Below are 18,469 nucleotides of genomic sequence, written 5' to 3'. Positions count from 1 at the left end.
TAGCGATATCGCTATAACGTCACAAAACCAGTGACGTTTTAGCGATATTGCTAGCGATATCGCTTAGTGTAAAACCCCCTTTAGTCTGTGTGCTACCTGGCTTTCATTCTTTTTGGTACAGATAAGATATGGATAGACAGATATGTATAAATAGATAGAGCAGATTTCTAATCTGCTTTTGCTATTGAAAACATTATCTATGAGCTCAAAAACCTTTCAGGTTATGCGTTATTTTAAAAAGCTGATCTGCTTTTGCAGCTGAAAAATGTAACCGCAAAAATTCTGTGTGTGAATATAGCCTTAGATCAGGAATGGAACAGCCATTTATAGGACATTACATAACTTTCCCAAATCCTATGAAAAAATATTCAGCACATTCTGCATTGAACTACTGTACCCAATTTATTATATATTTTAGGAGCCGGAGTCGGTCAATTTTATACTGACTCCACCAAAATGAGCACCGACTCCACGGCTCTGACTCCACAGCCCTGGATACTAGTATGTTATGCCCAGTCCAGGCTTCTGGAGGCATGCAACCGTAAGTTAGGCGGGCTCTCATCACTTCAGAAATACCAAACGTGGCCGCTATATGTGGTTTAAGTACACTGTGGGGCACAGAAGGGATGGGTGCATTTGGATTTGGGAGCACAGAATTTGAATTTCTTTTGGCGAGTGAGGAGCCATTTTGCTTTTCCAGAGCCTTTGTGCTAAGTGTAAGGCAGTTTTATTTTTTGGGTCAGTATGATTATAGCAATACCTTAGTGTCACGAGCTTATTCAGGAACTTGCAGCTCTCTGGCGACCCCTTACCCAATAAGGGTATTGACAGAGAATAAGAAAATGAGCTCAGCTGCTCTAATTTATGTTGAATACTGTGGCACATGACGTGACGAGATGTATACAGTGTGTCCGTAAAGTCATGGTGCACTTTTGAACAGTCACAGGAAAGCAACAAAAGACGACAGAAATGTGAAATCTGCACCAAATAAAAGGAAAACCCTCCCAGCTTTCAGAATCCATGACCAAAGTGTTGCGTGAATACTGGCACGTTTATAACGAAGTGCCACCACATAGGAATAACATTAATCAGTGGGATAAGCAGTTGAAGGAAACCGGCAGTTTGGTGGAGAAACCTTGTTCTGGTAGGCCATCAGTCAGTGACGAGTCTGTAGAGGCTATATGGGATAGCTACCTAAGGAGCACATTTCTATATTTTTTTGTTGCTTTCCAGTGTCTGGTCAAAAGAGCACATGACTTTACGGACACTCTGTATACCATCAGTTCATGAGAGGAACATATATATACCTCGATACAGTCACCATCAAGTCCCCAACCCCACATAAATATGAAAACTATGCTGCCACCACCGACCTCTTATAGGTGGATCGGACACCCATTTGCTAACATGAATTTGTGCAGAGTAAATATTGCTCATAGAACAAGAAGAACAAAGTTAGCAAATTTATAATTTTACTCTGGAATAAATTGGCAGTGTTTACAAAAGATACAAGTGATATTACAAAAGAGACAAAATACAAATCTGTACAGTTATGAAATAAAACGGGATAAAAATACGAAACATACCAAGTCTCAGTCACAGGAATGACGTGTCAAAAAAGGGGAGGAAGGATCCCAAAGAAATGATCCAGTACCCCAGCATGGTGTCAGCTGTCTCTCCTGGCTCTGAATGAATGCCAAAGATGGACATTTTTTTCTAATGCTTTGGCCATAAAACTAAGAACTCCCACTTTGCTGATCTCACAGATGGGCTGTTTTCTAGGAGGTACACATATCGCTCAAAGTTATCAATACCTCCTTTTCTTTATATCTTTGGCCTGGAAGCTTACAAGCCAACGATATTGGCATTTTTTCCCTTGCAATTTTACCATTTGTTAGAGTTCACACACAGTATGTCTGTGATTTGCTGGGGGGCAGAAATTAATTTCCCAGGGTTGTGATAGCCCTAAATGCTGAAAAACGCTGCCATGCGAAACCCTAAGTGCCCAGATCCTGGAAATGTAATTTTCATGTTGCTTGGAATAATGTGTACTACTGAATTTGACTTTGAGGGTTTTGCTCAGAAGACAGAGGTTTTTGGAGGGAAAAAAACGCATTCAGCTCTGCTAGTGCTGGCAGGCAATAAAAGTCAGCATTCCAGCTGACCATTTGCTTAAAGGAAGGGGGGGTAGAAATTCACAGAGAGAGAGAGGGGCTGCATGCAGGACCTGACCCCACAGAAATCAATGGTGGGAGGAGCAGTAGGCCAGCTCTGGTTGTGTCCCCAAAACAATGGAAAATAATTCATATCTTCCTGACACTCAGTTATATAGTTTTTTATATTTTGGCGCATTTATACAATAAAAACTATTGTAAAGAAAAAATTAATTGTTTTTGCATTGCTTTATTGTGAGAGCTATAACTTTTTTTATTTTTCCGCTTATGGAGCTGTATGGCGGCTTGTTTTTTTTGCTGTTCAAGATGATGTTTTCAGCAGTATCATTTTTTTGTTTGGCAGTATGATAAACCATTGTTTTTTGCCTTACTTTTTATTTTTTGATGGTGTTCACTAAAGGGGTTAACTAGTGGGATAGTTTTATAGGTCGGGTCATTGTGGATGTGGTGATACCAAATGTGTGTACTTTTATTTTTTTTTTCATTCAAATATTTATTTAGAGATACAATATCTTGATTTTTTTATTTTTTATCCTAAATATTTGTACAATTATTTAAAAACTTTTTTTTTTAATCTTTTTCTAACTTTTTTACTTTGTCCCACTATGGAACAATCATTTTTTGCAGTCTGATCGCTTCTACAGCATGGAGATGAAGCAGCATCCCCATGCTGAAGAAACTGTCAGCTCTGCACTGACAAACTTGCTCATCATGCACTAGGCATGATCAGCAAGTTTGCTAGGTCTGGTGACCCAGATGCCACGACAACATCGGGTCACCAAGGCAATGACCAGTACCCCGCATCATGCAGCGGGGTCTCCGATTCAAAGGCAGAGGGGCTGTCGGCCCTCTGCCGATTCCCGGAATGCTGAAATCTCGTTCGATAGCAACATTTTGTGGTTTAAAGTGTCGGGAGCGGTCTTTGACCGCTCCTGGCACTTAGTGCCAGATGTCAGCTGTAGGAATCAGCTGACATCTGGCGGTGATCGCCTGCACACCCCCCCGTAATATTTCGTCCATAGTCAAATAGGCCCATGGACAGAATATTACGTCTGATGGCAGAAAGACGTTAAACAATATATTAATTGCAAGTCTCATAATGTGGTATATATGATCAAATGTATTTAATCTAATTTAATTCATATTGGTTGTACCACGAGAAGTCTAAAAATTAGAATTTCAGAACATTTAACAGACATTGTCTTTTTTTCCAATTCTGTGTAGTTTCTTTCACATCAAAGCATTACTTGCCATGAAAAACACATGACATCGTTCAGAGTATCTGGGATTGAAAGGATAATTAGCTTTCCATCTATTCTATATATGTTTGACATGAAAAGTCACTAATGACACCTTACAATACCGATGGCTGTAAAGCACACTCATGTTTGATATGAGGGGGCATGATTCTATAACTCATTTTTGCTGTATTTTGGTGCACACTGGTTGCAATGTTATATTTGAACTGTATATAGCCCAATGATAGGGCTGTAATCCATGTCTGGGGGATAAACAGTTTTCAACCTGGATGGTGCCAAGATGCGACCATCCAAGCTTAGAACCACTGGTGACTGAACTGCTGCGAGTGCAGCCTCAGTGACCGGCTGTGACGTCGTCGAGGATACCTCCGGTCACTGAGGCTGCCTACTCCACGGGGCTGAACTGCAGTGACCTCGTGAGATCTCCGCTAGCACCCGATTATTTATTTACAGAGCAGGAGGCGGCTAATTAATACTCCAATCAGCCACTCCTGTTCTCGCTGTTATTAGCGGCAGCAGGCGTCGGATGATGGGAACAGTAGTCCAACCAGCTGACACCAGTGACGGGAGGTAAACTTCATACCTGCGATCACAGCTGCGCGCTCACACTGTCTTTTGACAGCGTGGAAACCGCTGCTCTCTAATAGGCAGGCATGATTTTACTACCGATGAGAAGCAGTGTTTGCCACGCTGTCATGGGTACCCAAACTTTTTGCAACTCATTGGCCAAACCGCTGGACCCGAACATCCAGGTGTCCACCCATCTCTAGACATTAGGAGACAGATGATGACCACAGAGGTGTCCTAGAAATTTTGGTTGAAAACCTGTTATCCTGGAGGTCTAAGTGCCCGAGAAGAAATTATGTTTCATTATTAATGTCTCAGACTTTGCATTGTATCTATATGGTTTTGCATATTTTTATTCTTATTCTTTTTTTGCATACATTTTTAAGGATCTGTTTGTTAGTCAAGTGATAGAGGAGTGTTTTTCTATATATTGTATCTATGTATAAATACTCTATAGGAAGCATTTGAGCATTTGAAAGGCATTGCCGCCTACTTCATTATGTGAAAATTTTCTGCCTTCATTGTTTTAAAGGAAATTTTCTGATAAAATTTTTGGATCTTATGAAGCTAGAATATTTTTTTTCTCCACGTTGTTCACCCAGTGTGCAGTCAGGGAAATGTAGTGTCTCTGGCCACAAGTGATTGTCCACGTGTCAGTCGTTAAATGGACAATGCCAGTAAGTGCGTTGGTAAGGGCAAGGTTGATGTTCATAAACATGTTCTGATACAAGGCGGGGATGCATCACAGGGAGAAAAAGTGGATGCTGGAGATCGAGTACCGAGGGACGAATGCCACCATGAGTTGGCGAAAATTCTACATGTCTACGAGCCTAAATGGCAACATTTCCATGTGGGTGGCTGGGATCTTTCTTTTTCATTCCAAAACCTGGAGTAGGGACAGCTGAACGCTGGACTGGGACAGGATTTGGAAGTGACTGAGGATGGTTAGTCAGAATGTGCAAGAGTAGGTGCAGGGCAGGAGGCATCTGCATCAGTGTTTTGGACAGTGGTTTGGGAAGCACATAACAGAGGAAGAGGCAGTGTTGTCACCTGATGTCACCAATCGTGGAACCAGGCGTTCAGCCCAAAGAGTCATGTGCTTAGATGACATGTGCCTGATCATACTGATGGTGGTTAGGTTCTTAGTGGTCATGCCCCTGCTGATCTTGGCAAGTTGCAAATGGCCATTTTGTTAGTCTCAGGACTCTCTTTAAAAAAGTCCAAAACTGGGGAGCACATACCTTTTTGATGGAGAAATGCACGATTGTTGGTGCACTGGGTAAGTTTACCACCTTGTACCTCTGGTAACCCCACAGAGTCTTCCTGTCTCTTTTTTGGTGCTGTCAATCTCTCCCCCCCTTCAGTGCTGTGTGCCTCAATCTGCATGCCAAGTTTCCCAGCTTGGGTCAGCGAATTCCTCATCCACCACCTTGTCTTCCACCATCGCACCCTGGTTCCTGACTTCATGAGTTAACAACAAGAGTTAGTGGCAACTGTATCTCATCATCTTCCTCTTTATCCCAAATTTGCCATACCCCACCATCATATTCTTTTGGCCGTGGCTGCTCTAAGGTTTGTACATCACTAAACAGCATGTCCTCCTGTTCCTCTTGGAGCATGCAGGTTGAGAGAACACAATCACGAAATTATGCTGTAAAGAGCACCGCTGATTATCCTAGTATGGGATCAATATTATTATTTATTTGTAAAGCACCATTGGTTCCATGGTGCTGAACATGAGAAAGGGTTACATACAAATTACAGATATCACTTACAGTAAACAAACTAACAATCACAGACTGATATAGAGGGGAGAGAGGACCCTGCTATTTCGGGCTTACATTTTACAGGATGTGGGGAAGGAGACAGTAGATTGGGGGGTTGCAGCAGCTGCAGTGATGGTGAGGTACTAGCCCCAGTAGTGGTGAGGAGGCAGCGGGGATCATTACAGGCTGTAAGCTTTCCTGAAGAGATGGGTTTTCAGGTTCCTTCTGAAGGATCTGCGTGTGGTTGATAGTCGGACATGTTGGGGCAAAGAATTCCAGAGGATGCATAATCAGGAGAAGTCTTGGAGGCGGTTGGGTGAGGAGAGAATAAGTGTGGAGGAAAGAAGGAGGTCTTGGGAGGACCGGAGATTACGTAAGGGAAGATATCGTGAGATTAGTTCAGAGACATATGGGGGAGACAGGTTATAGATGGCCTTGTAGGTCATTATGAGTAAGACTCTGTTGAGTTGAAACACGTAAATGCCTGTCTTTATCGGTTTATCGGTTTTTTATCCTGTATCCTGCTTTTGGATTTTTAATGAAGATTTCTCAATAAAGATTCTATTTTTAAGTAAGAAGATGTGCTGGAATATTTGGATCTTGGCCTTGTAGGTCAGTATTAGTAATTTGAATTGGATACGCTGAGGGAATGGGAGCCAGTGAAGAGATTTGCATAGGGGAGAAGCGGAGGAGTAGCGAGGAGAGAGATGAATTAGTCGGGCGGCAGAGTTAAGGATGCACTGGAGAGGTGCGAGGGTGTTAGCAGGGAGGCCACAGAAAAGGATGTTGCAGTAGTCGAGGCGGGAGATGATGAGGGCATGCACAAGCATTTAAGTAGATTGAGGGATGAAGAAGGGACGGATTCTGGAAATATTTTTGAGCTGGAGGCGGCAGAAGGTGGAGAGAGCTTGGATGTGCGGTTTGAAGGACAGGGCAGAGTCAAAGGTTACTTCGAGGCAGCAGACTTCTGGTGCTGGGGAAAGCGCGATGTCGTCAACTGTTATAGATAGGTCGGGTAAGGAAGATCTGTGAGCTGGGGGAAAGATAATCAGTTCAGATTTGTCCACATTGAGTTTGAGGAAGTGAGAGGAGAAGGAGGAGGATATGGCTGATAGACAATCCGGGATTCTTGACAGTAGAGAGGTGAAGTTGGGGCCAGAGAGATAGATCTGAGTATCATCAGCATAAAGGTGGTGCTGGAATCCAAAGGACTTTATGAGTTGCCCCAGGCCAGGTGTATAGATTGAGAAGAGTAGGGATCCTAGAACAGAGCCTTGGTAGACTCCAACAGAGAGAAGGTGGGATGAGGAGGTAGTGCGGGAGTGGGAGACGCTGAATGTATGGTTGGAAAGGTATGTGGAGATCCAGGATAGGGCGAGGTCTTTGATGTCAACAGACTCCTGGGACACAACATGGTGGGAGGAAGGAGTATCAGGGTGAGGATTCAGTGATCCGGACGTTAGTCTGGTGAGACTGGACCGTATGGAAGACTGGGTGGTGCTGCCAAGGCTGCTGGAAGCATTATCTGCTATCAAATCGACCACCTGATTGCACTGTTCTGGCTTCAGAAGTGGTGTACTGTGCCTCCCTGCAAAGTGGGACAGGAACCTGTGTCATGGATGTTTTTTTTTTGGGGGGGCTACAGCAATAGGCTTAGTTGCACTTACCCAATGTCCTCAGCATCTGCGTACATCATCATCAGCACTTCCACTTCCCCGTCGCATAACACAAGCCTTACGCAGTTGGTAATTGCTAGGTCTCTTGAAACCAAGTTTATTTTTAACAAAAAAAATTGGCCAACAGCAGCAATCAAAGCGGTTTTTGTGAGTTTACTCCACCATAATGTAACAAAAACAAGGCTAAAGTGTATGGATATTCAATCCATAAAAATGTTTCAATGTTTTTTTTCAGTTTTATAGACCACAGAAATGTACCCAGACCACAGAATACTGTATGGCTAATGGAAGCCTACAAAATTTTTAAAAGCTTTTTTTCAGTTTTAGAGATCACAGAGATATTCACAGACCATGTAACACTGTATGGCTGAGAAATGGAAACTTATATCATTTTTAAAAGCTTTTTCTGTTTCAACAATATTTCGGTGTGCTATATAACACAAAAAAAGGACCTGAAAGCTCGTAATACTTGATATATCAAAATATAATCATTTTTATCAGCCCTCATAAAACAATTTGCAGCTATATATTTGCCTAAGGACAGCACAGCCCTAATCCCGGTCTACCGATTGTATTCAGCCACTCTCCCTGCTCCTGCGACTCTCTCTCCCTCCCTATGCTAAATGCCGGTTATATGTGATACAAACAGCAAAGAAAAACATTAGCCCTCAGAAGGTTGGTTAGTATGATGGCTCACCTTTTAGCACCAGCATCAAGATTGCAGGTCTCGGATTCATTATACTGCGCACACACAGGCCTAGACAAGCACTCTGTCCCTCCAATACGAAGCATCACATAACTGTGCAATTGCATCAGTGTGCCGTGCAGAGCCTGTCCTTTTCTAATCTCTGATGATGTCAGCCAGCCAGCCAGCCAATCACAGTAATGCCACAACCAATGCTGCATCAGAAAGGAGTTTTGTGGACAAGATTTCCGTGCTGCTGAGTGATTTAAGACGTCAGTCCAAGAGCTATTAGATAAAAGATATTTGTGGTGTATTTTACGTGTTTCGAAGTTACAATCACTTCCTCATCAGGTAGCAACCACATGTATGCCACATCTTCAATCACTCAGCAGTGCAGAAATCTTGTCCATAAAGCTTCTTTCTGATATAGACACTGGTGATCACTCTGAGACCTGTGGATCTGCTGCAGCTGATAGCTACGCCTAAAATCGCAAACCTCAGATATATCAGGTTAGCACAATCTGATAAGTTATGTGTAAATTTTATTGGATAAGATCCAATTTGCACTATTATCGCCACAGTATTTTTATTGACAACCACTGCTACGGCAGTACAGTGACTCACAGGCAATCCCCACATGCTTATTGGTGTGTAACAGGCACCAAAGATGGGGTTTCGAGTTTGAAATCGAGCACCTGTAAAGATTGGCTAGAGCCATAGTCATGGCCGAGGACACCAGGGGCACCTGAGCCCTGGCCTCTCTTCACAGAAACACTCTATTGCTCTTGTAGCTTACTTGCCTCGCCATTCCTGGTGCCGACAATGTCCACCCTCCTTTTCGTGGGGTCACCTTTGGCCTTAGATGAATAATTCAAAATACCAAACTTTACTCGCAGAACTTTGCAGTACATCCAGATTCAGTGCAGCATTTACAGCAGTATTCACATCACACAACACTTCTTCCTTCCCTTCCTTATTTGCTCTGTTACATGGCTCGAGATCGAGTCATACCACTCTGTACATTTCCTCGGTATTCTCCCTGTGCAGCCTGGCTTCCTTTGAGAGTTCCCTCAGCCGTTTCATCCTGGCTCTGAGGGCTTCTGCCCATGCTAGGAACTGCCACATGATGAGTAAACCGCCCGTCTGTCCTGCCATGTACTTCAATGTAGTTTCTTCACTAGAAACATCTGTAGCTAAAGCTCTGCTACTTGTACTTCAGCTGTGACTTTATTGCTTCTTGCTCTGGCTGTGGTGATGCTGCTCCCCATGTTCTGGATGACTGGGCTCTCACGTGTGTATAATATTGCGGGGTATCTAACCTGCCCGGGCCAGAGGACACCCGAGCTCTATGTGCATCCTCGCCCTCACTGATCCTAACCAGGAATCTCCCTTCCCCTAAACTAATTGACCCCTCCTATATTTAACTATGTACATTCCAACTATACCCTCTATTGTCCTATATACATCTCAGTGCCCCATCTAGTGGCCCATTAACAACATTGCATTAAATAACTTGATATACATATACTAGACACAGCATAACTAAATTACGTACTAACTAAATATACATGCATAAATACATACATTAGCAGCATAGGGAGTTTAAATAGGTAAAACCTTCAAACCCTTACATTCTCCCTTCCTTTTACCATTGTCATTCCTGACAATTTTTTTTTAACAGCACAAACAAATCTTTACTGTATTACAGCAAATACTCCACACAGGGAGAATACATATATAGACTTTAGCTCAACGTGAGCTGTAACGTTAGGCATCTGTTCAGACAGTCCGCAGGCGGTGTCCATTAATTTACCAAATGACCCTCCTTGTTGGGTCTGTAGCACCTGAGGGTGTTTCCCCTTCCTTTGAGGGGAGAATGAACTTCCGCCGGTATTTACAAACAGGTACATGGCGACAGGCTGACCGTGGGTACCATCAGTCTGAAAACAACTTTGTACAAGTAGGCACCTCTTAGGTGCTGTGTCCTTAAGACCAGGTTCACATTGCGTTGCAGCCAATGGGCTGATGGCATCCGTTACATAGCGGCACTAGCGCTATGCAACGGACGCGCTAACGCCGCCATTGCCCGCAATAACAGTAGCGCATCCTAACTCATGCCAAAATCGACATGTGTTAGCAATGTGCCATTATTCTGTGACGGACCCTCGGACACGGTCTGCAGCATTCGGGGGTCCGTCACTGCTAGCACAGATGAAGAAGGTGCATTAGCGCGATCGCGTTAGGGAGTAGCGTTAACGCAGCCCGTCAACGCCATGCATTAACGCTATGTGAACCTAGCCTAATAGAGGTGTCCCCCTACCTCTGTAAATAGCACGGTCCCGTGCTCCATGTGCGGGCTGTCGGTGCTTAATGCACAGTCCGTTGCTGCAGCCGCATTTAGTCCAACAGTCTATGGACCCACAATGAATAAGAGACAAGTCCTGCTATTCAGCAGAATGGGCACAACGGGTGCAACAAAAATGTTTTTACAAAAGTAACGTCCTTCTGGCCACTACAGCAGCATTGCCCCCAATTCTGAGGCATACCTGGGCTCCTTCGCCCATGGGGACACAGAACAGTCCCTTTAATTTTGGCAGAAAAGGTGCAACGGGCACAACATTTTCACAATCACAGGTTCAAATGTTCAGTTCAACGGCACGCGTCCCAGGCCACTTTTCCATCTGGTTCCCATGCCCGTGTGCAGGCCGAGGAGGACTCTGCAGCCACAGAGCCCTGGGCCTGCTCAGATGTAGCAGTAGCAGCAGTAGAAGTAGTAGCAGCAACGGAAACAGCAGGTGGACCTCTCTGTCTTGATCTTGGGCCTAGACATAGCCCAGTGATGTCATCCTCTGTCTGCAAAGTCACTGCCACTACGTAATTCCCTCTAGGGCAGTCCTTTTTGAAGTAGGAGACCCAATCCCCCTCCATGAAAGGTCTCCCGTGTTTTATGGAGGCCGCATTAATATACAACTTGGCGTCCGTGCCGGCCTCCCATATAAATCCATAACCCTTTTCAATGTTGGCCTATACTAGTTGCCATAAGAGCGGCATTCAGCCATGGCAGCCTCCCTCCGCTGATGTAGCTGGGCCCAAACCTCTTTACTGTGCCTTCTTTTGGGCAATGATGTCTGATGTGCAGAGACTGTCCAGTGGTGTGTGACGGGCCCGGTTCCACCCGCTGAGCATAGGCAGCACCCATTGAAGTAACTACGTCGGGCGTGGGCAATGGCTTCCCGCTCCTGTAGACTACACAATAAATCAAGTGACCCCATAATTTAAACAGAGTTGCGGAACAATCTGGCCTCGCAGGGCAGAGGGGGGTGGGAGACCCCACCCCTCGGGTATCAAGGGCTGGGGCACACTCACCACTCCTGGTAGCGAGGCACCGTCCACTACTGTTCGGCCCAGTTTGGCTCCTTCTGAAGTCGGGAGTCGCCATTCACCCAGTCCTGGATGCCTGGTAGTTCTGGCCATGTTCATCCCATGGGTGTTGTATCCCTCCACGGACATTCCTGCGCCCTCCGGCTCCTGGTGACGTAGTCCTGGCGCTGCCTTGTCTTCTGGCTCTGGGTCCTCTGGGACTGTCTTCACTTTCGGGCCATGCGGGATTGAAGAAACGTGCTCTGGACACAAAGGTTCCGCCTCTCGGTGATGCTCCGACTCCTGTTCCAGTCGTCGCTTAGGCCTGCGGCCTAGCATCCCGTGGCTCCAGTGCGATATGCTTCTCCGGCAGAAGTTCCTATTGGGCGGGAGCTGGTTCTGGCTCCGGTGGATGGCGTTCCTGCTTCGGATGACGTGATGCTTCAGGCCCTGACAGCCGCCAGGGATCCTTCTTCACAGGTAATGAGCCTGGTTAAGCCACTTCGGTCCATCTTTGTGCGAGTCGCATCTCTTCTAGCTCTCGCCGCCACTTCCACTCTACTCGCTCGATGCCTCTACAGTGAAGGGTAAAGCAATGATGCATCACTGCCAACGTCACGTTTCTTACAGGTGTCAGGCAGCTGCACACAGGTCTAACTTCTGGGCCCACCCGTTCCAGTGTGGGGTTGCTTCCTGTTGCTCCTCTCATGTTCTTGCAACCTGTTGTAAGGGGCGAGTCCTTATTCTTCTTCGTCGCGCCCACCAAGGGTGTCATCACAGGGATTGTACATCTTTTCGGTGCCATAGTTTTCCATCATCATGGCCGCCATTTTGTTACTCACAGTATCAGTCCAAATCACAGCTTTTGACATATTCAGTCCTGTAGTGACATCTGGCAGTTTATTCACATTTTCAAAAACTTCAACCCACACGCGTCGGGTCATTTCTTTCACAATTGAATCAGCATCTTCTTCTTTCTCTTCTTCTGCGGTTCCGCCAATTGTAAAGGTCGGCTAGGGCTGTAGTCATGGCCGAGGACACCATGGCACCTGAGCCCTGGCCTCCCTTCACAGAAACACTCCATTGCTCTTGGAGCTTACTTGCCTTCCATTACTGTGCCGATTATGTCCACCCTTCCTTTTCGTGGGGTCACCTTTGGTCTTAGATGAATGATCAGAGACACAGTCGAGGTATAATTCAAAATACCAAACTTTACTCTCAGAACTTCACCGTACATCCAGATCCAGTACAGCATTTACAGCAGTATTCACATCACACAACACTTCTTCCTTCCCTTCTTTACTTGCTCTGTTACATGGGTCGAGATCGAGTCATACCGCTCTGTACGTTTCCTCAGTATTCTCTCTGTGCATCCTGGCTTCCTTTGAGAGTTCCCTCGGCCATTTTGTCTCGACTCTGAGGGCGTCTGCCCATGCTAGGAACTTCCACATGATGAGTAAACCGCCCGTCTGTCCTGCCACGTACTTCAATGCAATTTCTTCACTAGAAACGTCTGTAGCTAAAGCTATGCTACTTGCACTGTGACTTTACTGCTTCTTGCTCTGGCTGTGAAGATGCTGCTCCCCACGTTCTGGATGACTGGGCTCTCACTTGTGCATAACTTTGCGGGGTATCTAACCTGCCCAGGCCAGAGGCCACCCAAGCTCTATGAGCATCCTCGCTCTCACTAATCCTAACCAGGAAGCTTTCTTCCCTTAAACTAAGTGAGCCCTCCTATATTAACTATCTGCATTCCAACTATACCCTCTATACCGTATATACGCCGACCCGTGTATAAGCCGCCCCCCTTAATTTTGCCACAAAAACTGGGAAAACTTATTGACTTGCGTATAAGCCTAGGGTGGAAAATGCAGCAGCTACTGGTAAATTTCAAAAATAAAAAGATACCAATAAAAGTAAAATTAATTGAGACATCAGTAGGTTAAATGTTTTTGAATAGCCAATATACAGATATACACTGGCGCTACCAATAGAAAGAACGGGCTGCTGGTACCTAGACAGAAGCTGTGCTTTTTCTGTCAAGAAAGGGTTAAATGAGTAGATAAAGGAAGGTACCGCGCATAGGATGTGGTAGGTAGCATAGGACAATTCAATAATGATAAAAGTGAAAGTAAAAGTAAACGTCCTGCCTTTCACGCATAAACCCGATACTCAGAGCATGCAGGAGATACAGATCTACCACGCCAGCAAGATTCACTAATGAGCCGTGACAGAACTTATGCAGACTTAAGGCCCCGTCACACTAAGCGATCTCGCTAGCGAGATCGCTGATTTTGTAACACATCAGCGATCTCACCAGCGAGATCGCTGTGTGTGACGGGGATCAGTGACCGGCCCCTCTGCCGAGTTATCACTGATCGTGCTCCAGCGGCATGGGCCGTTTTTCAATCGCTGGTCTCCCGCTGCCCAGCGTGCATCGCTGCGTGTGGCAGTGAGAGACCAGCGATCAGCGACGCTGGACGCTGGTTGCTAATGTAAACTTCGGGTATCCAGGAGTATCCAGGTAAATGTCGGGTATCCAGGAGTCGCGCGCCTCCTAGATACCCTGATGTTTACCTTGGAAACCAGCGTGTACCCCGGTTTCCAAGGTAAACAGCGGGTATCCAGGAGTCGCGCAGCTCCTGGATACCTGACGTTTACATTAGAAACCAGTGTCCAGCGTTGCTGGTCCTGATCGCTGGGGCTGTCTATGTGACAGCTCACGAGCATCAGCCTAACGATGTCCCAGCGATCCCATCATGTCGGATCGTTGGTGGGATCGCTGGGACATCACTTAGTGTGATGGGGCCTTTACCCTAACTCTGTTGAATGAAGGTGCTGTGCCGATCACAGTGAATGATCCACAGAGACGCTGGATAGGTATGTGACAGGCTGGGAGGATGAGGTGAATGAGTTCGGCTAACTGGAGTGCAAGTAGTGAATAGAGCCGGGCAGAGCCACGACTGCTCCAGCCGGTAGCATCCTAGATGCACGGCTGAATGGGGGCCGACACTGTCCTGCACTGACAGCGTGTGACGTCACAGGCTAAGGCTGTGGAGCCTAGCTAGGGCCAAAAAACCTACGCGTTTCGAAGGCAAAACGTGCTTCTTCGTCAGGGTTACCGCCCACCCAGTCTAGCTGTCATATATAGTGTGTGTATGATCAAACACCTGTTTTACTCTTGGATTGAACATTCACCCCCACCTTCCCAGTAGATGGCTAATTAATGATTAAAACTATATCATAGGTTTAAAAAAGAAAAAGAAAAGGACAGCCATAATGTATACCTCACATAAATAGGTTATAATATTGAAAATAATTAGACTTGAATATTTATGTGGAAAACAACCGACTGAATACAAGATGCCACCAGAAGGAGATGGACTCAAATAGTTTTATCCACATCACTAGTTGCCACCTTCCGGTCTGGCTCACAAATATACCAAAAGGTCAATACATGAGGATTAGGCGTAACTGTTCTAAAACGGATGATTTTAATAGTGAAGCTGACCACTTAACTCAACAATTTTTGGATAAAGGGGGACCTCAGTATCCTACTTGAACAGGTTCGTCAAGTCACTGCCTCTACTTCTAGAGAAACCCTGATTAGCAATACACAATTAAATAACCCTTCATGCTCCACAATACAGGAACAGATTTCAAAACTCCCAATCATTACTCAGTTCAACACGGGTTACAATAAGTTTGCCAACATCATACGCAAACATTGGTCAATCCTTCAAAAAGACAAAGTGATTGGGGAATTCCTCCCTAGTAACCCTAGATTTGTATATAGGAAGTCACAAACGTTAGGGAACTTTGTGTCCCCAACCACAAAGATGGCTTTCGGGGGCCCTAAAGGTCCCCGGAAGACCCTCAATCAGGGCATTACAGGCTTTTTACCATGTAGAGGGTGTTTTGGGTGTATGAACACCTCTTTTAAAAAGATACGTCAATTGACCTTTTCTAACTCCAGTGGTACGATGGAGTTCAATATCACAGAGAAAATATCCTGTTTTTCTAGGGGGGTCATATATTGCATTAGGTGCCCATGCAACAAACTGTATGTGGGCCGTACCAAACGTCGCTTGATGGATCGCATCAAAGAACACTTTTCTAACATTCGCAAAAGCTTTACAGGACACCCTCTCTCACGCCACTTTAAAGACAAACATAGCCAATCTTTGAAAGGCGTTCATTTTTGCGGCATTTTTGCGGCATCATAACCAGAGAGGGGGCGATTTCCTCAAAGCAATGTCTAGAGCAGAGTCCTATTGCATATTCTCCTAGGACAGTTTGTCCCAAAAGGCCTGAATCATGAACTGGAATGATATGCCTTCTAATATGATTGTAATGAATGAATACATATGGATGCTTGCATTAGAGGCTTCATGTACTTAACTATTTTTAACCAGTTCTTTCATATTTAAACTGGATTTTTAGTTTATCTACAAGGGGTATTTATATATAAGTAATTTTAATTATTATCCTCACCAGTTACACGAACATTCTGTATGCAATAGGACAACGTCTATAACCAATATTAATATTGTGAAATGCATATATAGAGGCTGTTCATGACTATTTTAATTAGCCATATACACACTATGTGGTTTTATGAATATTTTCTAAAGAATTTTTTAAGGTATATGCATTTGTCATCCCCTATCATATCCTCCACATTCATATCTTGGATATCTGCCTTTTTTATGAGTATTCACAGTAGGTGGAGCATATTTTATTTTATGTGCATAGTTTTTCTTTATATTCATATTTGTATTTGATTTTATTTAAATTAAAATGCTAAAATGCTTTTTAATATTAGCATAATAAAGTTATAGTTTTTAACATTCCTAATTATTTTCAATATTATAACCTATTTATGTGAGGTATACATTATGGCTGTCCTTTTCTTTTTCTTTTTTAAACGTATGATTTGACACCCCCGCTCCTCCTCCCCACCTACCCCCTGGCTATATGACTTGCGTATAAGTCGAGAGAGGGACTTTCAGCCCAAAAAATGGGCTGAAAATCTCGGCTTATACGCGAGTATATATGGTACATCTCAGTACTCCATCGAGTGGCCCATTAACAACATTGCATTAAATAACTTGATATACATATACTAGACATAGCATAATAACGAAAATACATACTAACGAAATATACATGCATACATACATACATTAGCAACATAGGAAGTTTAAAGGGGTAAAACCTTCAACCCCTTACACACTGCCCATTGCTTGCAGAGTAACAAGCACGTTCGAGCACGTTCCCTCATCCGTATTGTTCTTTTGTTTGTATGAGTAATGTCACATATCGTCTGTAGAAAATGTGTGATAACTTGAAAATTCTACTTCAAAAATATTATGAATTAGGGTTTTTCCAGCTGAAACAATATAAGAATAACTTTGGACACCTCTCTAAAATATATTAACAATATTCCTTACCTATATATGATATTAATCATGCTGTGCTCGCAATCATTGGTGCTGTACATACTCAACTTATCAAGGAGGTCCATGAGATGTGCTGAGAAATTGGTAACAAAATTATTGATGGTAGATTCAAAACCAGCAGAACACTGAAATGCATCAACAAGTTGAGCAATTAATTAAAAACTCAAAACAAAACTAAAAGTATTTATAAGTATTTATAAGAAACGAAGCTTTTTTATTTCTTGATCAGGCGTTATAAAATTATGAACCTTTATAAAGCACTATATTTAATAACCATATTTTTATTCCTTCTATCTTTAACACCATACTGAAAGTGGTGGTTTTCCTGTCTAGTTTACTCTGTCTGCTTTTACTTACAGCACTGTATATGCTCATATTGTTTCTATCTTAGGTTTTGTGTGTTTAATGGCCACTGTGAAAATGCTCCTAATTTACATGTATACCAAATTATACATCAGTTCATTTTTTTGTGGTTAAGTTTCAGGTTTTTGCACTGAGCCTTCCTTTCTTTGAACTAGACATTCTGTTTATATTGCTTTCCATTTGAAAGGTGTCTATATTCAGGAACAGGTCCTGCTAGCCCCTCATTCATATTCATATCACTTTAACACATGGAAAGGTTTTAGTACTAGAGGTTCGGTCCATCCCGATTTACTTACACCTTGACACGGTTGGGATAGCTTGTATATTTATTTATTTTACTCATTTATATAGCGCCATTATTTCCACAGCGATTTACAGACACTATTGGCACTGTCCCTAATGGAGCTCACAAAATCTAGATTCCCTATCTTTATGTCTTTGGAATGTGGGAGGAAACCGGAGTACCCAGAGGAAACCCATGCAAAAATAGGGAGAACATACAAACTTTTGCAGATGTTGTCCTTGGTGTGATTTCAACCCAGGAAACCAGCACTGCAAGGCTGCAGTGCTAACCACTGAGCCACCATGCCGCCCCTAAGTAACCTATGTTATATATACACTATTGCTTTTACATACAGCAGGGTACATGTTCATTTTGTATTTAAGGTTTTGACTGTTTAATGGCCAGTATGAACATGCTCCTATTTTGCATGCATAACACCTTAGTTTATTCTTTTTCTGTAGGCTCTAAGTATCTGATATGAACTGTAGGTTTAATGAAGATTTGCAACTCAGAGACTGAACATTTCTGCTCCCCTTCCCCGTTCTCAGGCTATATTACAGTCTAAGCATAGCGGAGGGGAGCAGAGAAACTCTCTCTGTAGAGTACAAATCTTTTGAGTATGGATCTTAGCTAGACATGAAGTTCGTATGAGTAACTAAGACATAATAAAACAGAAAAACAGAGTATAACTAACGTAAAAAAATACTCTGTTGTAAAAAAGTAACAGTAAACAGCAAGTGTCAAGGTATACCCATATCAGAACCGTCCCTAACCGATGTATTTAAAAACCTGAACATGTGTATGTTACCTATATGAGCAATGAGCAGGATTCAGAAAGACTGAAACACAGAAAGCCGTGTTACACAGCGTGTCC

General features: G+C 43.7%; 1 protein-coding gene across 6 annotated transcripts in view; it reads right to left on the bottom strand.

The window, feature by feature from the left end:
- TUBGCP2 (tubulin gamma complex component 2) overlaps window positions 1–18,469 on the bottom strand; it is a 1,139,845-nt gene that overhangs the window by 60,395 nt on the left and 1,060,981 nt on the right. For 5 of the 6 annotated variants that reach the window (XM_073573858.1, XM_073573860.1, XM_073573863.1 and 2 more), the window contains one exon: window positions 16,941–17,074. The exons of the other annotated variant lie outside the window; for it this stretch is intronic. In XM_073573858.1, the coding sequence (XP_073429959.1) occupies window positions 16,941–17,074 (134 nt within the window). The remainder of the gene's footprint in view (window positions 1–16,940; window positions 17,075–18,469) is intronic. 6 annotated transcript variants of the gene reach the window in all.

The sequence above is a fragment of the Dendrobates tinctorius genome, unplaced genomic scaffold, assembly GCF_039654945.1.
Source record: "Dendrobates tinctorius isolate UK_male_01 unplaced genomic scaffold, ASM3965494v1 ptg000037l, whole genome shotgun sequence".
Lineage (NCBI taxonomy): Eukaryota > Metazoa > Chordata > Amphibia > Anura > Dendrobatidae > Dendrobates > Dendrobates tinctorius.
Note: the sequence above shows the minus strand (reverse complement) of the source record. Positions and strands in the feature narration are given on the sequence as shown.